Source organism: Protopterus annectens, chromosome 5.part0, assembly GCF_019279795.1.
Source record: "Protopterus annectens isolate FY-2018-M chromosome 5.part0, PAN1.0, whole genome shotgun sequence".
Taxonomy (NCBI): domain Eukaryota; kingdom Metazoa; phylum Chordata; order Ceratodontiformes; family Protopteridae; genus Protopterus; species Protopterus annectens.
The window spans coordinates 1410460726-1410482777 of record NC_056735.1 but is presented as its reverse complement, the minus strand read 5'-3'; the positions used below and the strand labels follow the sequence as shown (position 1 = coordinate 1410482777).

Genomic DNA, 22052 nt, shown 5'->3' with positions numbered 1-22052 from the left:
TTGAGGACGACTTCTGCTTTGTTGCCAAAAAGGCAGTCTTGGTTGAAGGGAGCATCCCGTAATTTAGCTTTAACATGGATCTGGCAAGTTTTGTTCCTTAAACCAAGCATGCCTTCTAAGTACAGACCCAGTGACAGCAGCCCTGCAAGATGCTTCTAAAGCATCAAAACCACATTACAAAGTATGTTTACTAACTTGTTCTGCAGAATGCATTAAACCTTGCAATTCTTTGTGTTCAGCAAACTTAGGAATCAACATCATTTTCTGTTTAAGTAGTCCCATAATATGCTGCTGATACTTTAACATATGAAACTGACAATTTAAAGCCATAATGGCCAAAGCAGCAGAAGTGTATACCTTCTTACCCCATCTAAGGCTCTAGAATCTCTGTCAGAAGGGGTAGGATTTTTGGCAACAGTAGCATTAATTCCTTTTGGTCCTTGGGAAATGGTCTCTGGATCCACAGAAGGATTCTTGAAGAGGAACTTGTGAGAGTCAGGTACTCTGTAGTACCAGTCAGGTTTTCTGGGAGCTGGAGGTAAAGTGTCTGGGGTAAGGATAGATTCCAAAAAAGCATCATCTACAATGTCCAGAATAGGAGGGATAGCTAAAGGCCTGTGTTGAGGCAGGAGTAAGAATTCCCTAAGTCTCTTTTTGGACTCAGAGTAATCCTAGCTTTCCCAGTGTAAATGCTCCCTAAGAGTATGCAAGGTTTCACCAAAAGAAAGATCTTCTGGAGAGGAAGCAGAGGAAATGGAATCCTCTGCATCAGAAACCTCATAAGTAGATAAGGGCAAATCCTGGTAAGCAGAAATAAGAAGTTATGTACTCACCATAACGTTCCATCTGAGTAGGTAAACTTCATTTGTCAGCAACATATGGGATTTGGATCCAAGCAGGCAGTTTTCAATAGCTTTAGATCCGAGCTCCAAGCTCCTCCCCCTACCCATAATCCCCTGCCAACCCTGACTGACCTCAGATCTAGTTTGCCGCGGTTATCCAACAGCAGCTTGATCTATAGCTCCAAGCCTCCGAGACTCTTGTGAGAAAAAAAAAAAAAATTTTTTCTCTCCTTTCTTCTGTATTGTGTGTGTGTGTGTTTTCAGGTCCCTTTTTGTAAAGCCCCTTTGGGTTATGGGTAGGAGGAGGAGCTTGGAGCTCGGATCTAAAGCTGTTGAAAACTGCCGGCTCGGATCCGAGGTTGGATCCGAATCCCATAGGTTGCTGCACAAATGAAGTTAACTACTTCAGATTATCAGATTCCTGATCAGAAGAATCAGAAAGAAATTCAGTTCTAGGTCTCAGAGGGGGGAGGCTAGTTTCCCCTAATTAAGGTAATAAGGTCTTCAGCCATTCTAAGCATTTGTTTTTCAGGCATATGGGCCTGAGCCTGCGGTGTGGTCGCTGGTTTTCTAGGTGTAGTGCGAGTTTTTGGCCTGGATGAAAACAATGGCGTCAGTTTAATATGAATGTCTGTAGGCCTGAATACACCCTCAGAAGCCGGTGCCTGCACAGCAGCTCCGGACCCATCCAAGGTAGAGACATCCGCAGGTTCCATAGTCGAAGAAGCATCTCGTGGCATACCGGACGCCAAATGGGTCTCAATAGAGGCCTGCGAATCTGAAGTAGCCGGTATCAGGGGCTGCGAAAGCACCTCACTGAGTACCGGCAGACTGGCGACTAGCTTAACGGAAGCGTTGTCAGCAGTTTTGGACCTATGCGGTCTGTCTCTGTCTTTATCCTTACTTTTTTTAGAAGATTGGTAGCCGGATGGCTTAACTAAGTCAATTTGGAGTATGGAGATCGAGTGCGAAAGTAATTGGCTGCAAAAATAGCCCGACGACGAATAGTTCGGGGTTGAACAAGGCACAAAACCGACAGCGAGGGATGCTGTCATCTGGGCCTAAACAGGGGATGCAGTAAGAATGAAAATCTTATGAGGTATTTGCTTTCCACAGGCAAGACAATTGTGAGGTGATGTTCAAGGAAGAGTTATGACAGGCACTGGGTGGCAGTGAAGAGTTACCGAATAGCTAGGAAACTACAGCAGAGCTAGTAAGAGATGGCTAGAAAGGTGCTTGGTGTGACATCTGAAAAGAGGAAGGAGGACAAGGAGACCTGGTGGTGAAATGAAGAAGTACAGGAGAGTATACAGAGAAAAAGGTTGGCGAAGAAGAAGTGAGATTGTCAGAGAGATGAAAGTAGACAAGAGTATAAGGGAGATGAGGCGTATGGCAGAGAGAGAGGTGGTGAAGGCTAAGGATAAGGCGTATGATGAGTTGTATAAAAGGTTGGACACCAAGGAGGGAGAAAAGGACCTGTAAAGATTGGCTAGACAGAGGGACCGAGCTAGTAAAGATGTGCAGCAGGTAAGGGTGATAAAGGATAATGAGGAGAGTGTGTTGAGCAGATGGAAAGAGTATTTTGAGGGGCTGATGAATGAACAGAATGAGAGGGAGACAAGGTTGGATGATGTGCAGATATAGTGAATCATGAAGTGCAGTGGATTAGCAAGGAGGAAGTAAGGATAGCTATGAAGAGGATGAAGAATGGAAAGGCTGTTGGTCCAGATGACATACCTGTGGAAGCATGGAGGTGTTTAGGTGAAATGGCAGTGGAGTTTTTAACTAGATTGTTTAATGAAATCTTAGAAAGTGAGAGGATGCCTGAGGAATGGAGAAAAAGTGTTTTGGTACCGATTTTTAAGAATAACGGTGATGTGCAGAGCTGTAGTAACTACAGAGGGATTAAATTGATCAGTCACAGCATGAAGTTATGGGAAAGAGTAGTGGAAGCTAGGTTAAGAAGGGAGGTGATGATTAGTGATCAGCAGTATGGTTTCATGCCAGGAAAGAGCACTACAGATGCAATGTTTGCTTTGAGGGTGTTGATGGAGAAGTACAGAGAAGGTCAGAAGGAGTTGCATTGTGTCTTTGTGGATTTAGAGAAAGCATATGACAGGGTGCCTAGAGTGGAGTTGTGGTATTGTATGAGGAAGTCGGGAGTGTCAGAGAAGTATGTAAGAGTGGTACAGGATATGAACAAGGGTAGTGTGACAGCGGAGAGGTCTGCGGTGGAAGTGACGGATACGTTTAAGGTGGAGGTGGGATTACATCAAGGATCAGTTCTGAGCCCTTTCTTATTTGTAATGGTGATGGACAGGTTGACAGACGAGATCAGACAGGAGTCCCCGTGGACTATGATGTTTGCAGATGACATTGTGATCTGTAGGGAGAGTACGGAACAGGTGGAGGAGACCCTGGAGAGGTGGAGATATGCTCTAGAGAGAAGGGGAATGAAGGTCAGCAGGATTAAGACAGAATATATGTGTGTGAATGAGAGGGAGGATAGAGAAATGGTGAGGATGCAGGCAGTAGAGGTGGCGAAGGTGGAGGAGTTTAAATACTTGGGATCAACAGTTCAGAGTAATGGTGAGTGTGGAAGAGAGGTGAAGAAGAGAGTACAGGTAGGATGGAGTGGGTGGAGAAGAGTGTCAGGAGTGACTTGTGACAGACGAGTACCAGTAAGAGTGAAAGGGAAGGTCTACAAGAGGGTAGTAAGACCAGCTATGTTATATGGGTTGGAGACAGTGGCATTGACAAAAGGGAAGAAGTCAGAGGTTGACGTGGCAGAGGTGAAGATGTTAAGATTTGCACTGGGAGTGACGAGGATGGACAGGATTAGGAATAAGTATATTAGAGGGTCAGCCCAGGTTGGAAGGTTTGGAGACAAAGCCAGAGAGGCAGGATTACGTTGGTTTGGACATGTGCTGAGGAGGGATGCAGAGTATATTGGGAAAAAGATGCTAAGGATGAAGCTGCCAACAGGAAAAGAGGAAGGCCTAAGATAAGGTTTATGGATGTGGTGAGAGGACATGCAGGTGGCTGGTGTGACAGAACAAGATGCAGAGGACAGGAAAAAATGGAAACAGTTGATCTGCTGTGACGACCCCTGATGGGAGCAGCCGAAAGAAGAAGAAAAAGAAGGCGGCAAGACAATTGTTAACTTTTACTGACATCGGTTGGTGCAAGAAAAAGGATCCCAACGGGGTACTTATCTTTTTTGAAGACTTTGGGTCTGAAACTAGAAAACAAAAATTTCAGGAGACTGCCGACCGGCACTTGCGAACTGCTTTTGCTTCGGGCACCGCACAGCAACAAAGATTGATGTAATGGCATCGGTTGCATGTTTTATACCCCTGACGACCTGACGTCATGGAAGAAGAGAGAGCATCCGAAGCAGAAATCCAAAGACTCTGGTATTCAGGCCGGCTGAGGGCTAGCTGCAGGCAGATAACCCAAATGTGATGACTGCAACAGTGAAACACGAAGAACATCCCTGTACATTTGAACCTCTTACTTTTCTCTTACTACTTTTATCCCTTCAACATCTTTGTTATGTTCCACAGGGTCTTCATAAATATTTCTCCAAAATGTGTGTACACCTTTTTTTGGTGGCACTTCTATTCCTTTGCTTCACAATTCTCTATAAAACTTTTCTGGATCATCAATAATTGCTTATTTTGTACTTTTCATTTATCTTTATCTACATATCTTCTACGTTTTTCCGGCTGTGTGATATCCTTAATTTATTACTTGCAATAGTGTACGACAGATACTAGTCTGTTCTGATACTGCATTTTGCTTTAATAATGTCTATACAAGTATTTTTGTTGATTTGTTCCCTCTTCTATAAACTTCTAATAGTGACACCTCTTCTCTTAATTACTTTATAGTTTTCTTTATTCAGTACTTTCATGATGGCATTTTTTCCCTTCCTTTCCCTTATTAACCTGTGTTTTTGTGCAAGACTGTGTTATTAACTTAGCTGCTCAGTAACGTATCCTATTTACTTCTGTTATATCACATGAATTTCTGTTAATAGTCTTGATTACTGTTGAACAGGTCACACAAATAAGACAGATCCAGAGGAACCCCAACAGAGAGAAGATCCAGATGGCAACAGCAGCATCAGACAGAAAATCTTTTCCATTCGGACATGTACGATTTTCTGGTAGTGGGTTTCCTGGCCTTTAGCAGAACCCAGGGCATGTCCTCAGAAAAGAGATGCCTAAAAGGAATCAAAACTCAATCACCCACAGTATCATCTGAAGAGTGGACAATTGAGGCTGGATTAGCAATCCCTTTTCTTGTGTGACAAGATGCACCCGGTAAAGTAACTTGTGGTGACTGCCCCTGGCCAAGAGGTTAAGGAGGAGGAACCAATGCTGTGTGAGCCAAAAGAAAATTACCAGCAAGATTTTGGGAGAGTCCTGCCTGAACTTTTGCAGAACTCGTGGAAAAAAGGAAATATGGGGGGGTGGTGCATATAGAAACATTCCCTTACAAGGAAAAGACATGGCATCCACTTTCCAGGTCCAAGGTCTTGGTATTCTTGAATAGAATAGAGGAAGTTGTCTGTTCAGAGAGGCAGCAAAAAGATCTGCCTTAGGTATATCCCAGTGATGGACTTATGCCCAAAAATACGTCTCTGTGAATCATCCATTCGTGAGCCTGTGTTCTGGACCTACTCATCGAGTCTGCCATTAGACTGCACAGTGAAGGAATATAAATCGCCTGAAGAATCACTTGATACCCGATAGCTAGATCCCATACCTGAAAAGCTAACTGGCAAAGGAGATAGGACCTTGTACCTCCTTGCTTGCTGACATATTATGATACTTTGATGGGGGGTCAGGGTGGAAAAGGAATAAAAAACCTGCACTGCTAGAAGCTAAGCTTTCATTCTTTTATGTTGATATGATCTGAGCTTGGATAAGGAGGCCAGAGACCCTGAACATTTAGAGGATCACAAGAAGCCCCGAGTGAACAGCTCCTGACAAGGAATTAGAGCCTGAAAGGATAGCCCCAGCTTGAGACAGAGTTGCTGAATTCACCACTGAAGCTAGAGTTTGAGGTAAGGAAGTAAAGGAACTGGGATCTTCAGAGTATGGGAGTGTTGAAGCCACACTGATAGGAAGCATGGGAATAGTGGAAGCCATAAACTCCAGAAACCTGAGAAATTTCCTGGCTGTGAGACAGGACAGACGAAGGAGAGACTGGAAAAAGATCATCAGAGACAAAACCAGGAAGAGAAGCCAACATAGGAATAGTTTGCAGACTGCACTCGAAAAAAAAAAACATGATCCTGGGAGGGCATTCAAACCAATTTCTTGAGATTTATGGTGAATCTCAGACTTTGTAAAAGACAGTGGTAAAGTTGAGATCCTGCAACAGCCTGCTGGGAGAAGGAGCCTGAATGAGCAGGTTGCCTAGACAAGGGAAAGTTCGCAAAAAGCAATGACAAGAGACAGACATTTGGTAAATACTTTAGGGGAAAGCAGAAAGGCCAAAGGGCAATCAGAAAACTGAAAATGAGAGGAAGAAACACAAATGTAAATTTTTCCTGAATAGAGGGTGAATGGGGATGTGAAAGTATGCATTCTTGAGGAATACAGAAACCAAGAAGGCCTGGTAAAGAAGAAAAGGAAACAAGGTCTGAAGAGAGAACATCCTGAAAGAAGGCACCTTGAGAAAGGTGTTGAGCGCAGAAAGCTCCAGACTTGGTCTCCACATACCTTCCCTTCCAAGGAAACCAAAAATATTCTGGAGTAAAACCCCTTTCTCACTTGGGTGAGTGGAGCAAGGCTGAATGGTGCCTTGATCCAAAAGGGGCTGCAAAACTGCGAAATGAGGAAGCTATTCTCAGTGGTTGTGGAATCCCTGAAAAGGGGGAAGAGGGATTTCCAAACCATGAAATAACCTGATGAATGATGGACAGTACCCAAGAATCTGATGTGATCTGATGCCAATTTGGAACAGACACAGAAAAGCACAGTCAAATGGGGACAGGCTCATCCGGAAAAGAAGTCTTCTGAGACAAAGTAGTACGAGTGGATTCAGCAGGAGGAATATGCATAGACCTCTTATTACCTTTGTGAAGTGGGTGAGTCTGCCAATGGACAAAGGCAAACTTAGGCCAATTCCTCCGGAATTTGAGGATATGGGAGACAAAAGTATGTTTGAGTTCCTGGAATATCTACCTATATCCTGGAGGGATTTAAACAGATCAACAACAGCTGTACCAAAAACATTTTTTGTTATCCAGAAGGGCATCCAAAAGCGTGGCTTTAATACCATCGGGCAAAGTAGCAAAGAATAACAACTCATCACAGAACCAAAATCAGCCATCGAAGAGGCATCAGCTGCATTTTATGGAATGAAGGGTGGACCCAGACTGGGAAAGTGTTGAAGCCTTTGCATCATAATCAGGAAGGTCAGACACAACGGTAGCTATCTGACAAAGAAAAGCCAAACATACCTGGTCATATGGGTTTGGTAATTAATAGCAACAAAAGACAAGGTTGGCAGCAGTATATACTTTTTACCCAACCTTTCCATAGCTCAACTGTGCTTATCTGAATGAAGGATCTTTAGTAGATGGCAAAACATTAGAAGTCTTAGCGGAAACTGAAACTGCTGAAGGATCAGCAGAAGGGCACTCGTATAAAGAATTGCAATGGTCAGACACCTTGTAGAACCCATCAAGTTTCTTAGGAACTGGGGGCTATGAATCAGGAGCTACTGAGGCAGTAGTGTCCAGAAGGGCTGCCACCTCCATTGAATGTCAGTGGTCTGGGAAAAATCCCATTTAAAGTAATTTATCATATGAGCAATAGTATCCCCAAAGAATAAATCTTCCAAGGGGGAATCTGGGTTCAAAGAATTCTCTTCCTCTGAACCATGGTCTAGAGTGGAAGGACTCTTAGAGGAGTAAGCAAGGGATTCCTCCCCAGAATCCAAATCCTCATCTGAGGAATCCAGTTTCTTAGGCTTCTTACCAGGACTACAAGACCAGAGAGGTGCAAGGACTGACACTCCCGGAGGAATCTTCAAGGGCAGCAAAGCAGTGAACAAACCCTGAGTAATATCCTGCCATTCATGTTGGGGTCTTTAGTAACAGGGGTAATGTGCTTAGTTTTCTGCTTTTTCTTGAGTGGGATGTCTGCCCTAAAGTCTCTCGGTGGTTAAGACCCTTGGTGGGATTCAATAATCGTAGTAGGAATTCCTCAATAAACTGAAGAATCCTTTTGGTCCCTTGGAAATACACTGAGGTTCACCTTCAACGTCCTGAACAGACACTGGAAAAGTTGACCTCTGACCGGGTTGTGGCAGAGAAAGCAGAGGAAAGCACAGGGCAGTTTTCAAAGCTTTCACCAGCTTCAAGAGAGTCATCCAGGGGAGACTGGACAGTAACCAGAAAAGGCCTGGTCTTTCTGGCCTTCTTGGCAGATAGCTTACCCGCAGGATAAAAGTATTTCACCATAGCACCCTGATGAGTTGGTTCTCAAGGTATATGGATAAGGAAGACTAGCAACTACGGAGGGTCTTAGGACAAACGTTTGAAAGATAGAGCATTGCTTATGTTTGTGAAAAGCACCTAAGAAAAAGGCTCTAGTAGAGATGGTCTTTAAGGAGAATCTGCCTCTCACACTGACATTTTCCCTTCTTGGATGACAAAGAAATACACTATAAAACTGAAAAAAGTAAAACCCCAACAGGGCACTTATCTGAAGACAGCACTGTAACCAGTACAGAAGGGCGTTCAGAAGCTGGAGGGTAATCCTTGGGCTTGACCGTCACCAAAGTATGACCGATTTAACTGGGAAACCTCTTCCTGAGATGAGGCTAGAGGACCTCAGCCACCAGCCAATCATCTGTGGCAGGGAGCAGATTCAAAAACTCTGAGATGCATCATCTAAGGGTGGAAGCCAGGGACAAGACAAGGCAAGTCTCTCCTAGTCCCAACTGTTTGTAGAATTGGAGTAGGGTGAAGGATGCAGATTTCATTAAACGAAGGTAAGTACACCACCTGTAGGGATGGGGGATTAGAAGGACACCTGAACATCAAATTTAATTCTAGTTTGGATTATCGGATCAGGGCTTGAGCTTCTCTTTGAGTGTCCCTCCCACATCAATGCTCATGCATGGTACTCTGTGAAATACTTTGTCAAACATCATAAAAAGAGAATTAGTACTGTGAAATTTCTGATTGTACATTTGCTACTGTGGTGCTTTTCTCCCCAGGCCTCCGCTGAAAAAGGGTGCAGGTTCAGTCGGACTACAACGGTCAACAAATGTCAAATAAATAAATATTAGGACATAAAGTAGGCCAAATGCTTCTACATTCCTCAAATCTGATTGGCTGGATTAAAGGCAATAATGATTGCTGTCAGCATTGTACTCTTTCTTCCCCAAGATAATAGGCAGTTGTTTAGGCATGTGAACTCAGGACTTCACACACAACTCAGAGGATCAAGATCTGAACTATGTGAGTGACAAAAACTTCAACTTTGCCTTTATTAAACTGATAAATAACCAAAGCACCTAAATAATAACAATAATAAATAGGAATACAAATGAAATTTAAACAAAATTGGAACAAGACAATAAAATACTAAAATGAAAAACTGAACAATAAAATGAATATAAACATGCAAGTAAAACAAACAAAAGTATTCAGTCAAGGAAGAAGTTTAAAAAAAAAAAAAAAAAAAAAAAAAAAATACTTGTAACAAGTCTGAAAGTTGTTTGTTAAATGCTAAATCAAATCAGTATAAATAAACAGCACTTTAAACCAGGACAAAGGGAAAACCTCCCAAAGCCAGTGCACAGCTCAATAAGCAAATGAATGAATATCTGCTGATTCTAGCCATGTCCGAAGAATTATCAACAGCAACTGGGAGGCTCAGCACATCATCTGAAGTGGGCATTATGGGACAATAAGTTCCCTTCCGGGAAAAAAAAAAGATCAGAATTATGCATGGACAGATAACCCCAACCCATTACCAAGATTTTAGAAATGACACAGAACCAAATGAGAAGCCAGTGTTGCAATCTCTGCAATCCACTCAATATTTATTTAAACTTGTCTAGGGTAAAGAAAAGATTCCCAATGGGCCTTCTTCAGACTCTGTCTGGACTGTAAGACCCCTTTAAATATTTAGTAAGCAGGTATGAACGAACAAGAATTTGAATTTAATGAATTAAATGAGGACAGCAGTGAAAAAAGCAAACAAAATAGGAATAAAAATAAAATTATTCTGTTAACAATAGCTCCAAACCAAAACAATGTAGCACTGCTTACAGTGTTACTTACAATGCATACAAGACATTTTTATTTTAGTTATTTGTTGACCAGATAAGACCACTGGACACTGCTGTCCCTTTTCAGGGTTGTCCCAGAACAACTGTCTGGTTAAGTGACTTGCTCACAGGAACACAGCAGGCAAAGGAAGGTAGAAGGAATCAAATGTTGAACCCGGAGTACAGGAAATAGCTCATTAACAGCTCAGGACTTCAGTTCTCTGTGCTAAATGCCAGACTATACTGAGGTATGAAAAATATTAACATAGCATGAAATAAGGACAAATGAAACATTAACATAAAAAGTTAAACTCTTAACAGTAGTTTCAAATGGAAAGATTTAACATTGATTACGTTTTACAATATATACATTTGGAACTGATGAAGTTGAAAATCACTGGCCAGGGAGGAAGAATTAAAGGAAAAGGGAAATATTGAACAGTTAATAATGGAATGATAAGAATTAGTGCTAGAATTGTGCCACTGTGTCAAACAGTTGTCAGTTCGGCATGTTTAGGTGTTCTGACATGCATGTACTGGTGAGAAGGACTCATACTGTACTAATACTTCAGCCCTTTTATGAGAGAAGTTAAGTCTGGTAACAGGCACAATGCTCGTCCAGATCAGGTCTGTCACTCCAAAAAAACTCCCATGTTTCCAGCAACATCAACCTTCATCCTCCTTACCATAAGATGAGAAGTCCATACTCAAACCATGGCACACATGCACTTTTAACAAGACAAGACAAAACTTCAAGCACGGAAGCAAACAGCAGTGAATAGCGACAGGTTGTAGTCAATCACCAAAGAGACTATAACCAAAAAATAGGTGTGTTGGTGCAGAAAAAAAACATAAACCAAAGAAAAAAAGCACCAAAGGAACTGTGGATACTGCTTTTTAATAAAATAAATAAATAAAATCATCCAAAGTAATTTGTGTTAAGCGCTTTCAACACAATAAAATGACTTCATCAGAACAACTGACCAAAAATATGCTCCATATTTAAATACTCTCCCACCAATAACTGCAAACCAATCAATTAACTAATTAGTCAGCCTTTAGACATTTAACGTGCCAAGTGCAACAAATGTTAATTCTAAACATAAAATATGTATGCATTATATATGTAATAAGTAAAATTCTCATACATTTTTAAAAATATTTGTGTTGTATATATATTAATGTAAATCATAATTTCATCAATCTAATAAGTTTTATCTACATAAAATAATACATTGTTGTAAAAATATATTCAATTCAAGAACAGTTAATATACCAGTGTCGAGACATGCCTTGAAATGGGGCTATAAACACTATCTAATTTGATTGGCCCTGTCCTTTAAAACTGGAAATATGGATATATAATCATTTAAACCAAGATGAAAATTTGCAGACAACCTGAGCTGCCCCATTAATTCCTTTTTACATAAATGATTTTTCCAATCTCCGACTCTCACATCCAAACTCACTGAATCAACAATGGCAAACTTAAAACCAGTGTGTCCACTGCAATCCTATGTTTATAGAGGGCGTTTGTTTCCTTTTGGTGTTTAATTTTATACAAATACTCATATATCCTGCATTTCAGGGCTCTCTCAGTTTTCCCGATGTAGAACCCTTCACAGGTATTACACAATGCAATCTAAACTATCTTATTAGTATGACAATTCCCTTTCCTCATATGTATGACACGTCCACTTCTATTATTTAAGGTTACCAAAGGTACCTGGAGGATGTATCCACACTGTGGACAACGTCCACAAGATTTAGTATTTCCTCCATCATGGGCCCCATCCATTCTAGTTTTCTCCAAGTTTAACTTGATGTTATTACCAACCTTCATAGAAAAAAATTGGTTTCTCACCAACTTTCTTATAAACCTCATTCACCTTGAATATACCCCAGTTTTTGTATAAAATCTGTTTAATCTGATTAGACAAGGGACTATGTTGAATAACACATGCCTGATTGTAATTTCTAATATTAGAATTCAAAAGGGTGTCCTGTTCTGACATCCCAAGATTTATCAATTCCACTCCCAACTTCATCCATCTTAGGTCCAATCGCAGCATTTGCACTACCCAATAGGGGGGCTTATATCTCTTCCCCCATTCACCAAGAACCTCCTCAATAACAGGTTCTACCCTCTCAAAAAAACATGTTCTTCAAAAATTCAAGTCCATTTGTTACATCTTCTCTATCATTCTAGCCATCCTAATTGCCTGGCCCTTAACTACACTTTTTCTGATTTCTAGGGTGGTGACTCAAATAATGTAGGTAAGAATTACAGGTCGTCGGTTTAAAATATACATTGGATTTAAAACCCTGGTTGGTCTCAGAAATCCTGACGTCCAAAAAGCTAATTTCTGATTTATTCACCTCATAGATAATACTTCAAAAATGATGTAGTTAGGTTCAAATATTCCATAAAAAGGGTAATATCTTCTTCCTTCCCCTTCCATGGAATAAAAATATCATCCAAAAATCTTTGATACACGAGTATGTGAGCCCAAAATTTACTATTAAAACACCCATTGTACTTCTCAGCCTAACAGGACCAAGTTGGCATACAAAGGGGCACAGGCAACGCCCCTGATTTGTTGATGGTACTCTCCCTCAAAATATATAAAGTTGTTGTCTAGAACATGGGCCATAATTTCACAAACCAGTTGGAGTTGTCGACGGTCTAAAGTGGAGCACATCTGTAAAATATCTTCAAAGAATTCCATCCCTTCAGTCCTAGGTATACATGTAAAAAAATCCTGAATATCTATAGTTAAAAAAATATCATCATCAGACCATAACTCTGATTTTAACTGTCCCAAAAAGTCCCATGAATCCTTAAGGATATGTGATATCTTCTCCAAAGTACGTCTACAAATGTTATCCATAAAGACAGCCAGATTGTGTGTTTTAGACCCACTAGCCGCCACAACAGGTCTAAATGGTAGGGAACAAATAAGTTTATGGATTTTTGGTATACCAAAAAAGCAGGAACCTTAGGATGTGCATTAACAAGAAAATGATGGGTTTCACACGAAATTCTTTGTTCTAATAAATATTCCTCCAAGTAACCATCTATGCATTGATAAGCTATACTGACTTGTTTTTTCTGAAACCTGGAGGTAATTGTTTTCATCAAATAACATCCCCTGCATGGTGTTAATATAATAATCAGTATTGAAAAGGACAATGCCACCCCCTTTGTCTGGAGCCATAACCCTAAGAGCCCTATCAGCCCTCAATTCATTCAGTAAAGTCTTTTCCTGTAAATTCAAGTTAGAATAAAACCTCTTTTCTTCTGCCCATAAACCATATATTTCCTCCTTAACAACTTTTTCATAGGTTATTTACCAGGGGGTGTAAAGGTGGGTTATATGCACTATTTGTCTTGACTCCACCTCTTTGACAGAAACCAGTGGAATCAGGGCTGGCCCCAGGGAACATAACCTGAAAATGTAACTTTCTAGTATAGAGATGTACATTCACCATGACATCAGCTAAATCTGGAACTTGTGTGGGGACAAATTTAAACCCCTTGGAAAATAAGGTGAAAAATTCCAAAGAGACTCTCAACTGTCAACCATATAAAGCTGATAAACTGCAGAAGAAAATAAATGTGGAGTGCACAAACTTTTGACAGCATCTGATCAGCTCAAGATCACTGGGATTAAAAGCAACATAAATCAAGTGCAAAATGGACCAGGAAGTAGTCAGACCATTAGAAAGGCTTCACCACCAGTTAAAAGGATTTCAAATCCAAAAGGAATATCAAGTCAAAAGTATGATTTTTTTTTTCCTGTTTATGTAAGCACCTAGTTTTCAACCTGTTGGCTGGTCTTGCATGGTGCAATGCCTTTCTGGTGCTGAATGAACAAGCTTCCACACACCCATGCTGATCATCTAGGCAATGCATGCTCTTTGGCTGGACTCGTGTACACCTGGCCTCTGCCTTAAACTTCCGCACCTAAAACTTCAGACAACTCAATGCTGAACCTTTGCCCGCTCTCTCCTTCACAGATGGGTGAGCTGGCATCGACCGCTTCACTCCCATCCTTCCCCTGAGGGCTCCTGCTGTGCCTAAGACACTAATTTTAATCAGGTTTTTCAGGGCACAGGCAGGACTTTAACCTTCTGTGCTAAAGAAGTGGCAAACAGTGTGTACAATAATGGATATAGAGATACAGACACAAAAGTTATGTGGTCTGCTGATTGATTCCGACTATGTTTTAATCTTCAGTTATGAAATAAACTGTAAATGCCATGCATAGAAAAAGGGTATACACTACTGAACCACACTCATTCACAAACAGTTTCTTATGTACATATGAAACAATCAGTCAACACATACTTAAAATTCAGTAACAGGATACTTCTGACAGTCTTGCATAACAATACCAGCGTTTTTTTTTTTTCTTGCATAACAATACCAGCGTTTTTTTTTTTTCTATCTCCCCACAGCTGGCCATCAGGTGCCACCAGCTCTTCTCCTTGTTCACTAGCTCTGCCACACTAACTTAGCCTTCCTCAGGCTCAAGACAACCTACATCCAAGGCTGGGGAGGAGGCAGAGGACACTGGTACAGCATCATACTGCTGCTTGGGAGTGTAACTTAACCTCACCACTCTGCAGCAGCTTTGAGAACTTTACAATGGCTGCCTTGAAGATGCGACTGCACAATTCCAACCTTCAGGCCAAGTTGTATAATGATTACAGTGCAGAGGTCACCGGACTTTTAATGTTACTACTGCAGCTAGCCTAGGCAGCCTTCCCTGCCATGATGGGCAAGCCAGCATAGACTACTCACTCCTAGCCTATCCCCTGCCCAGCCACTGCAACATGAATATCGCTAAACAAAGGTTGTCTGGAGTGTAGTCAGGGCTTTATCCCTCTGTGTCATGGAGTTGAATTACATTAATACCAAAGTTTAAAAAGTAGATGTGCAACATCATAAGGTAAATGATGGCAGACATGCAACATAGGAAATTCATGCAAGGCAGAAGGAAACTGTGGAGCAATGACAGACTGACATATGTTTTTACATCTTCTACTTTGCTGGAAAATTCTCTTCTTAAAATAACAAAAATCCTAAATTCCACCAATCCAATAAGTTAACATACAATGCTTTTCTCTGTGTGGCCATCTCATTCCAGCTTCTGTAAGAATTGTTTCTGAAAGTATTCCAACCCCAGAACCTAACTCTATGTTCAGGTCACTACTGTCCTATCACCTTAAGAGCTAGTAGTCCTTCAAGCAGATACGCCCTGGCTTCCACCCCAAGAGCTAGTAGTCGTTCAAGCAGATACGCCCTGGCTTCCATCCCACTGAGTAGTCGTCAATAAAGATTTTACACACCTACACTTCAAAGCCCTAGAAGCATGTCCCACAGATTCCATCCACAGCAGATTGGAAAGACGTTCATTAGTTTATTTTCTATGCAGCTGTTACACAGACAGATCATCAATGCACACTGTGTGATGGAAATTTTCTGTTTATTCTGTAAAATTAATTTTACCTGGTATCGCTCTGTCCAGCGGCTTCTTTGTTTTAAATTTGTAAGGCGTGGTTCTATAAACCTCTCATCAAAAAAATGGAGTGACAGTAGTAAATCTTGAGCATATCTCTTCTTTCTAGTTCCATCTACGTAAAAAGACAACAAAAGTTCTCTCATTATTGCCTTCTTGGCAGTAATAACCATAAATAGTAAATCATTTGCACAAATGTGTTAACTGTCAACAGCCTGAAAAAAAACTATCAAATGAAACTATTTCCAAAGGGATGCTATTCTCTGAACATTCTGAGATGAAAATCATTAATATGAAAATGGAATGCAGTAAATGGGCACATGAACACTTCCATAGCAAAGTCCTAAATCTACCTGTAATTCTTACAGCAAAGATAACAGCACCAGCACTAAAGCAGGATATACTGAATGACAGTAGGCGCTCAAAGACAGAAGCTCACTTAATCTATGGTTGGAACCAAAGTATAAAGCAGAAGACATAGTTCCCTCTATACCTGTGGGGAAGAGACTATGAAATACATTCTATCTTCTATTCAGTCTAAAACCAATAAAAAAAAAGTATAATAAAATAGTTTTGTCACTTTCGTGAGTTTAAACTAAGCCTAAAGGGAGTATAAATAAATGACTAAGTGAGTCGGAAAGCAATATGCAAGCTATGGAAGAACACAGTTTATGGTTCATTTTAACAGTGCAGCATGCAGACTACTGTTAAGTCACATTTCTGTGTAAAAATCAAATACAGTATATTTTAATGTGGGCTGCAAGCCCTGATTTTAAAAACAGCAGAATGGAACATTTAAGCGGAGAAGAAAAAAAGAAAAAGAAAAAGAAAAAAAAAACATCTCAACACTCCAACTTCATGGTTGTTTTAATCAGTGACTGAAGCTGCAAGAATATAGATGTAGTTTTTAAACCTCAAACCACATGTTCACATATGCAAATGCAGTCAGTTGCTGAGAGAGAACAAAAGATTCTGGAGACAGTTTGTTTGTCTTTCGGCTTTTCCGGGTTAGGGGTCGCCACAGCGGAACTCCTGTCCGCTAATGATTGGCAGTAGATTTTCATGAACGCCGAGGTGCCAGCTCGACGTCCAACCTTCAACGAAGGCACGCCCATTGACGCCACCCAACCATGGAGAGGACATGCACACTCCGCACAGAAGGCACTCCCCGCACTCCAGCCGAGAATCGAATGGGAGAACCTCTTGCTGTGAGGCAAAAAGGCTACCGCTGCACCACCACGGCTGTACTACTTCTACAAAATGGTTACAAGAATGCAAACAAAACTGTGTCCAGTTCGGCACTTAGCTAACAAAAAAAGCTATACAGCTAAATAACAGGATCCAAATATATGAACGGAGACAAACTGAAAGTGTAGAGAATAACTAAATGAATATTTGTAACGGATGTTGGTACTATAATAACGTAAAAAAAAACTTTTGCTGTAGAAAAAACTCTATCTGATTAAGTTAAATATGCAATAAAATGAGAAAATTATATATTTACAGTGTGTGTTACAGTTTCTGCTAAAAATTAGGAGAAAAAAAGGTGGCCAACAGATAGCAGAGCTGGAGGTACAAAGCGCAAGACTGAGGTAATGAAATAATTCAGTACAAGTGTACAAGTTTGAGAAGTTAATGGCAGGTTAGAGAGCGACACAGAAGCAATGCTAAGAGACGAGGACAGAAGAGTCTGAATGTAGTATTCCAAGCAATGGATTTCACATTTTCTGGGAAGGATCTCAACTTTGAGGAATCACTATTGAGGACTGGTCTGTGCAATGCAATTTAGCATGAAAAGTCTATAAAGAGGAGGTGAACAAGCATGTCTAGATGGTCTCCCCAATAAAAAAAGGGGGAATGAGTTTAGGTCAGTTAGGGTTAAACAGGACATAAATAGACTGGCTCTGTGATTAACAGAGAGCAACTTTGCTTCACTTAGCGTACAGCAAACATCCTCCCTTTGAGGAAATAAGGTAATGAATCTGCAAATATTACTGACTTTAGAGAGGTTTTCTTGAAGGCTGATGCAATTATGTTAAGTGCATATTTACATTTTGAAAGGTGCATGCATTTCAAAATGACCATTGCTGCTTCATGGAAGGGTTTTTTTTCATTGTCCAAAATGTAGTTTGTTAATTTTGGCTTTAGTAGCACGTACATGAAGTTGAAAGTTAAGGGTCTGATCCAGACACCAAAATATATAATGCATAGGACTGTTTCAGTGTCTTAAGTTTTTATTATGGAAATTTTGCCAGCTTTGTTGGACTAAGGCAAATTTTTGTTAGTGATGCAGAAATCACACACTTAAGATTTTGTTTTTAGATTAAAAGCAGTGTGTGTTCAGCCAGCCAGTTACATAGTCGAGCGCGAGCCTTCTCAAAGCCTTTCTTTATTGGGGAGGGTGAATGGCTACCTTTGTAAATGTCCATATCATCTGCATATACTTCCAGGGTATGACAAGTATGTGGAGAGAGTATTGCCAAATAAATGGAATAGAAGTGGAGATGGAATTTATCCTTGTCAAATGTCTTTAAAAAGGGAGGGGACTAGTAAAAGGGAAAGTGCTTCCTTAAACTTTAATGCAAGAAATCAGTAAATCTTGAAAGGAACTAAGGACTGATTCCTCTGAGCAGAGAAACAGCAAACGATTTACAGAATCAAAGATCACTGTCAGATCTATAAATAATGCTCCATGTTTCCTAAGCTGATAAACCTCTCCCTTGAGTGAAAGAAGGGGAAGGTTTCTACTGATAGCAAGCTTGACCACTTAGTCTGAACATAGCTTTGAATGATTTTCTTACCAAGTCGCTTTGGGAAAATGATACAACGGATGGGTTTTACTAAAAGAACAGAGTTTTTTCATTAAAGTTGGGATGCTTTACCAAGTTCTAGGACGTAAGGTAATTAGCCCTGGAGATGGTTTTATTTTCTGGATTTTTAAGGGTGCTCCCTATTGAAATGTGAGCACTCGAAATTCTGATTATCGACAAGCCAAAAAAAGGACTGAAAACCCAAGGAGCAGCAAATTTCAAAAATGGCTCTTCTCCTTTAAACTTATTTTTGCAGGTGAGGCAAGCCCCCCACAGCCCCTGAACCTATATATACCAACTCCAGATCACCAAACCTCAGAGAAAAGGGAATATTCCAAGAAATGGCATCTCAGACTTAGTACAAGAACAATCTTTTGGTCATTCAGTCGCTGTATTTCAGGACTCATTCTAGTAGGTCCCAAAAGTTCAAATGGTTACCTTTTTGGATGAATCTTATAGTACAATGGAGAATGTATGGATAAAGATAAGATCTTATTCACAGATATTTGTGATAACCATTCCCTCCTAGACCTGATTAACTGTTTTAAAACAGGGTTTTATTGTTTTTTTTACTTCACTGATGCTCTGATCTGTGAGAAAGGCTAAGGACTGAAAGTTGGTGATGTTTAAATTTGAGTCTAGAATAATTAAATATTTGAAAGGTCTGGACTCTAGAATTTCATTAGTGAGCGACCAACATAAGTTGGGAGGAAAGAGATGGGCGATATGCTACCCCTAACGTGAGTGAGTGAATTTTGTAAGTTTTCTGAGGTCATGACAATTTAGAGAGGAGCAGAGCTTTAAGCCAGACTGTAAGATTATCTTCAATAAGCAACAATGTCCTCCCTCCTATTTTATTACCTAGCCTAGCATTAAACAGATAACTGTACCATGGAAAGTGATAATGGAGTGAAGGATAACCTTTTTGTCTACGATTCTGTAGGAAATGAAGTATTTGTTCCAGTTTATTTATTAAACTATTGGTATTAAGCAGGGCTAACAAATATTAAGTTGCTGTTGTTGGGTACAATATTGTAGTATGCCAAATTAGCTGGACGATGTGAACCGGAACCAATTTCAAGGCAGCTCCATATTAAAAAGATACTCTGAGAGATCAGACATATGGTAAACCTTAGAAATTTGTTACAGCTAATTTGCACGGTCTGTCTTTTTTGCTTTACTTCTTCGTGCTGGAGCTACAGTGGAAGCTGGTGCAGTAACGACTTGGGTTGAGCAAAATTCTTTTGATGCAAAAATAAAACTATTTATGGCAAGAAGTTAATTCTGTACTAGTTAGGTGTAAGTTTAACTGCTTCATATGGAAAATTAAGGTGGATCAGCTGAGATCACGCTGGGAAATAAAGTTTAGTGAGCTGAGCACAAAACTAAACTACAAACTTTTAAATATATTTCGTCTCAGGAAGCATCAACATGCAAAGCAGAGAAGGATCCTGTACCTGTCAGATCAGCCAGAAAACCTTCAAAGACCTAGTATTCGCCCACAGTGTACTATGCCCCCTTTGTAACAGTATTTGCAGTAGCAACATGACCACAGAAAGTTTAGATGCAAAAACTGCATCTGAAGTCTGCACAGATGAAAGCACTTATCCCTAATAAAAACATATAAAAGGAATGATTCTGGAGGGAGTCCCTCTGAGGAGTAGGATTTGGAACTGGATTTATTTTATTTTTTTAGAAATAAAACAATTTAGTTGAAGGGACTGCTTTAAATATATATTTTTTTCACTTGCAAATACAGTAGTCATATCTCATATTCTTGCATCCTTTAGCCATATCACATACTATCACTTTTTTCTAGACCAATACATATTCCCCCCTCCGCCGTCTTAAACAAAGATTAAGTTATTAAGCTATCCTGTTTACTCTTACCTTTTGTATACACTGGCCAATATGGAATTGCAGTTGGTCTTTGCCCCTTCTGTAGCCAGTCTGATAGCACTACGTATTTTGTAGTAGTATAGCAACAGTGTCCTGCTAAGTAAAAAGTACAGTTTTGTACCTACCATAAATGTAGATGTTCGAAGATCCACATTGCTGCAGTCCTTACATATGGGGTAGTCCGCTGTCCTCGGTCGGCCCGAATACCAAAGTATTAGGCTGACGTCGGTCAAGGCGCTTAAAACTGACATCAGGACGTCAGGGTACAAATGCGCATGACCGACGTCATATCCTCAGTCTTTTCTTGCCCCAGATGTCAGAAGGCCCTAAAAAGAAAGGCCAAAGCCAAAAAACAGCAAAAAACAACCAACCACCCCTGCACTAACCATATTTACAATATTTACAACCCAAACCACACAACCACCTCTAACTACAGAGGGAAGGAGGGAGGGTAATTGGACTGCAGCAATGTGGATCTTCGGACATCTACATTTATGGTAGGTACAAAACTGTACTATGTTCTTCATCTCACATTGCTGCAGTCCTTACATATGGGTAGAATCCCAAAGCAGAGGTAAGGGAGGATGGCAAAACTATAAAGCATTAGGAGCTGCCAAAATGCCCTGTAAAATTGCAGTGGCAAATCCAGCCCTAGATTTAGAGTAAAGTGGAAGGTGGTAATGCTTAGAGAAAGTATGCACTGAACTCCAAGTAGCTGCCTCCAAAATATCTTTAGTAGCCACCCCCCCCCTTAAAAAAGCTGTAGAAGTGGCAGTCGCCCTAGTGGAATGAGGCCTAATCCCAGCTGGAATCTCCTTACCATGATGGGAATAACAGAAAGCAATACAAAAACCAATCCACTTAGAAATAGTTTGTTTTGAAACAGGTTTGCCCTGAGAACCCAAAGCAAATGAAACAAACAACTGCTGAGACTGCCTGAACCCTTTAGTTCTGCTCAAATAATATCGCAACTGTCTGTGTATATCCAAAGAGTGCAAAATCTTCTCCCCTTTATTTTGGGGGTTTGCATAAAAAGTAGGCAAATGAATAGTTTGGTTTAAAGCCACACTAGAAACCACTTTAGGCATAAAGGAAGGGTTAGTACGCAAAGACACCCTGTCCTTGTGGAAAATTAAGAAAGGCTCAACCGCCATAAGGGCCTGCAATTCAGAAACCCTTCTCGCAGAGGTAATGGCCAACAGAAAAGCAGTCTTCCATGATAAATATTTCAACTCGGCAGTCGCTGCAGGCTCAAAAGGTTGTAGAGTGAGTTTCTCCAACACAAAATTGAGATCCCAAGCAGGAGTAGGAGCTCTACGTGGGGGTCTTATATTCTTTGCCCCTCTAAGGAATTGCTTAAACAAAGGATGAGAAAATAATGGTGGGTCACAGTCATAGTGAGCAGAAATTGCTGCAGCATGAACCTTTATAGAGGAGAAGGACAAACCTTTGTCCAATAACTCAGTAAGGTATTGAAGAGCAACACTTAAATTAGGTTTAGAAACATCAAAGTCCTTTGCTGTACTCCAAATTAAAAATCTCCTCCATTTATCTGCGTAAACTTTCCTTGTACTAGGCCTTCTGGCCTCCAAAATAACATTCAAAACTTGTTGTGGAAGCTGAGACCCTCCAGGGTTTAAAACAGAATATGCCAGGCTGTTAGATGTAGAGAG

The 22052-nt window shown here is 40.5% G+C and overlaps 1 protein-coding gene across 3 annotated transcripts in view; it reads right to left on the bottom strand.

The window, feature by feature from the left end:
* Positions 1-22052, bottom strand: part of CCDC82 (coiled-coil domain containing 82) — a 499168-nt gene that overhangs the window by 372989 nt on the left and 104127 nt on the right. For all 3 annotated transcript variants that reach the window (XM_044071220.1, XM_044071219.1, XM_044071218.1), the window contains exon 3: positions 15661-15785. In XM_044071220.1, coding sequence (XP_043927155.1) covers positions 15661-15785 — 125 coding nt within the window. The remainder of the gene's footprint in view (positions 1-15660; positions 15786-22052) is intronic.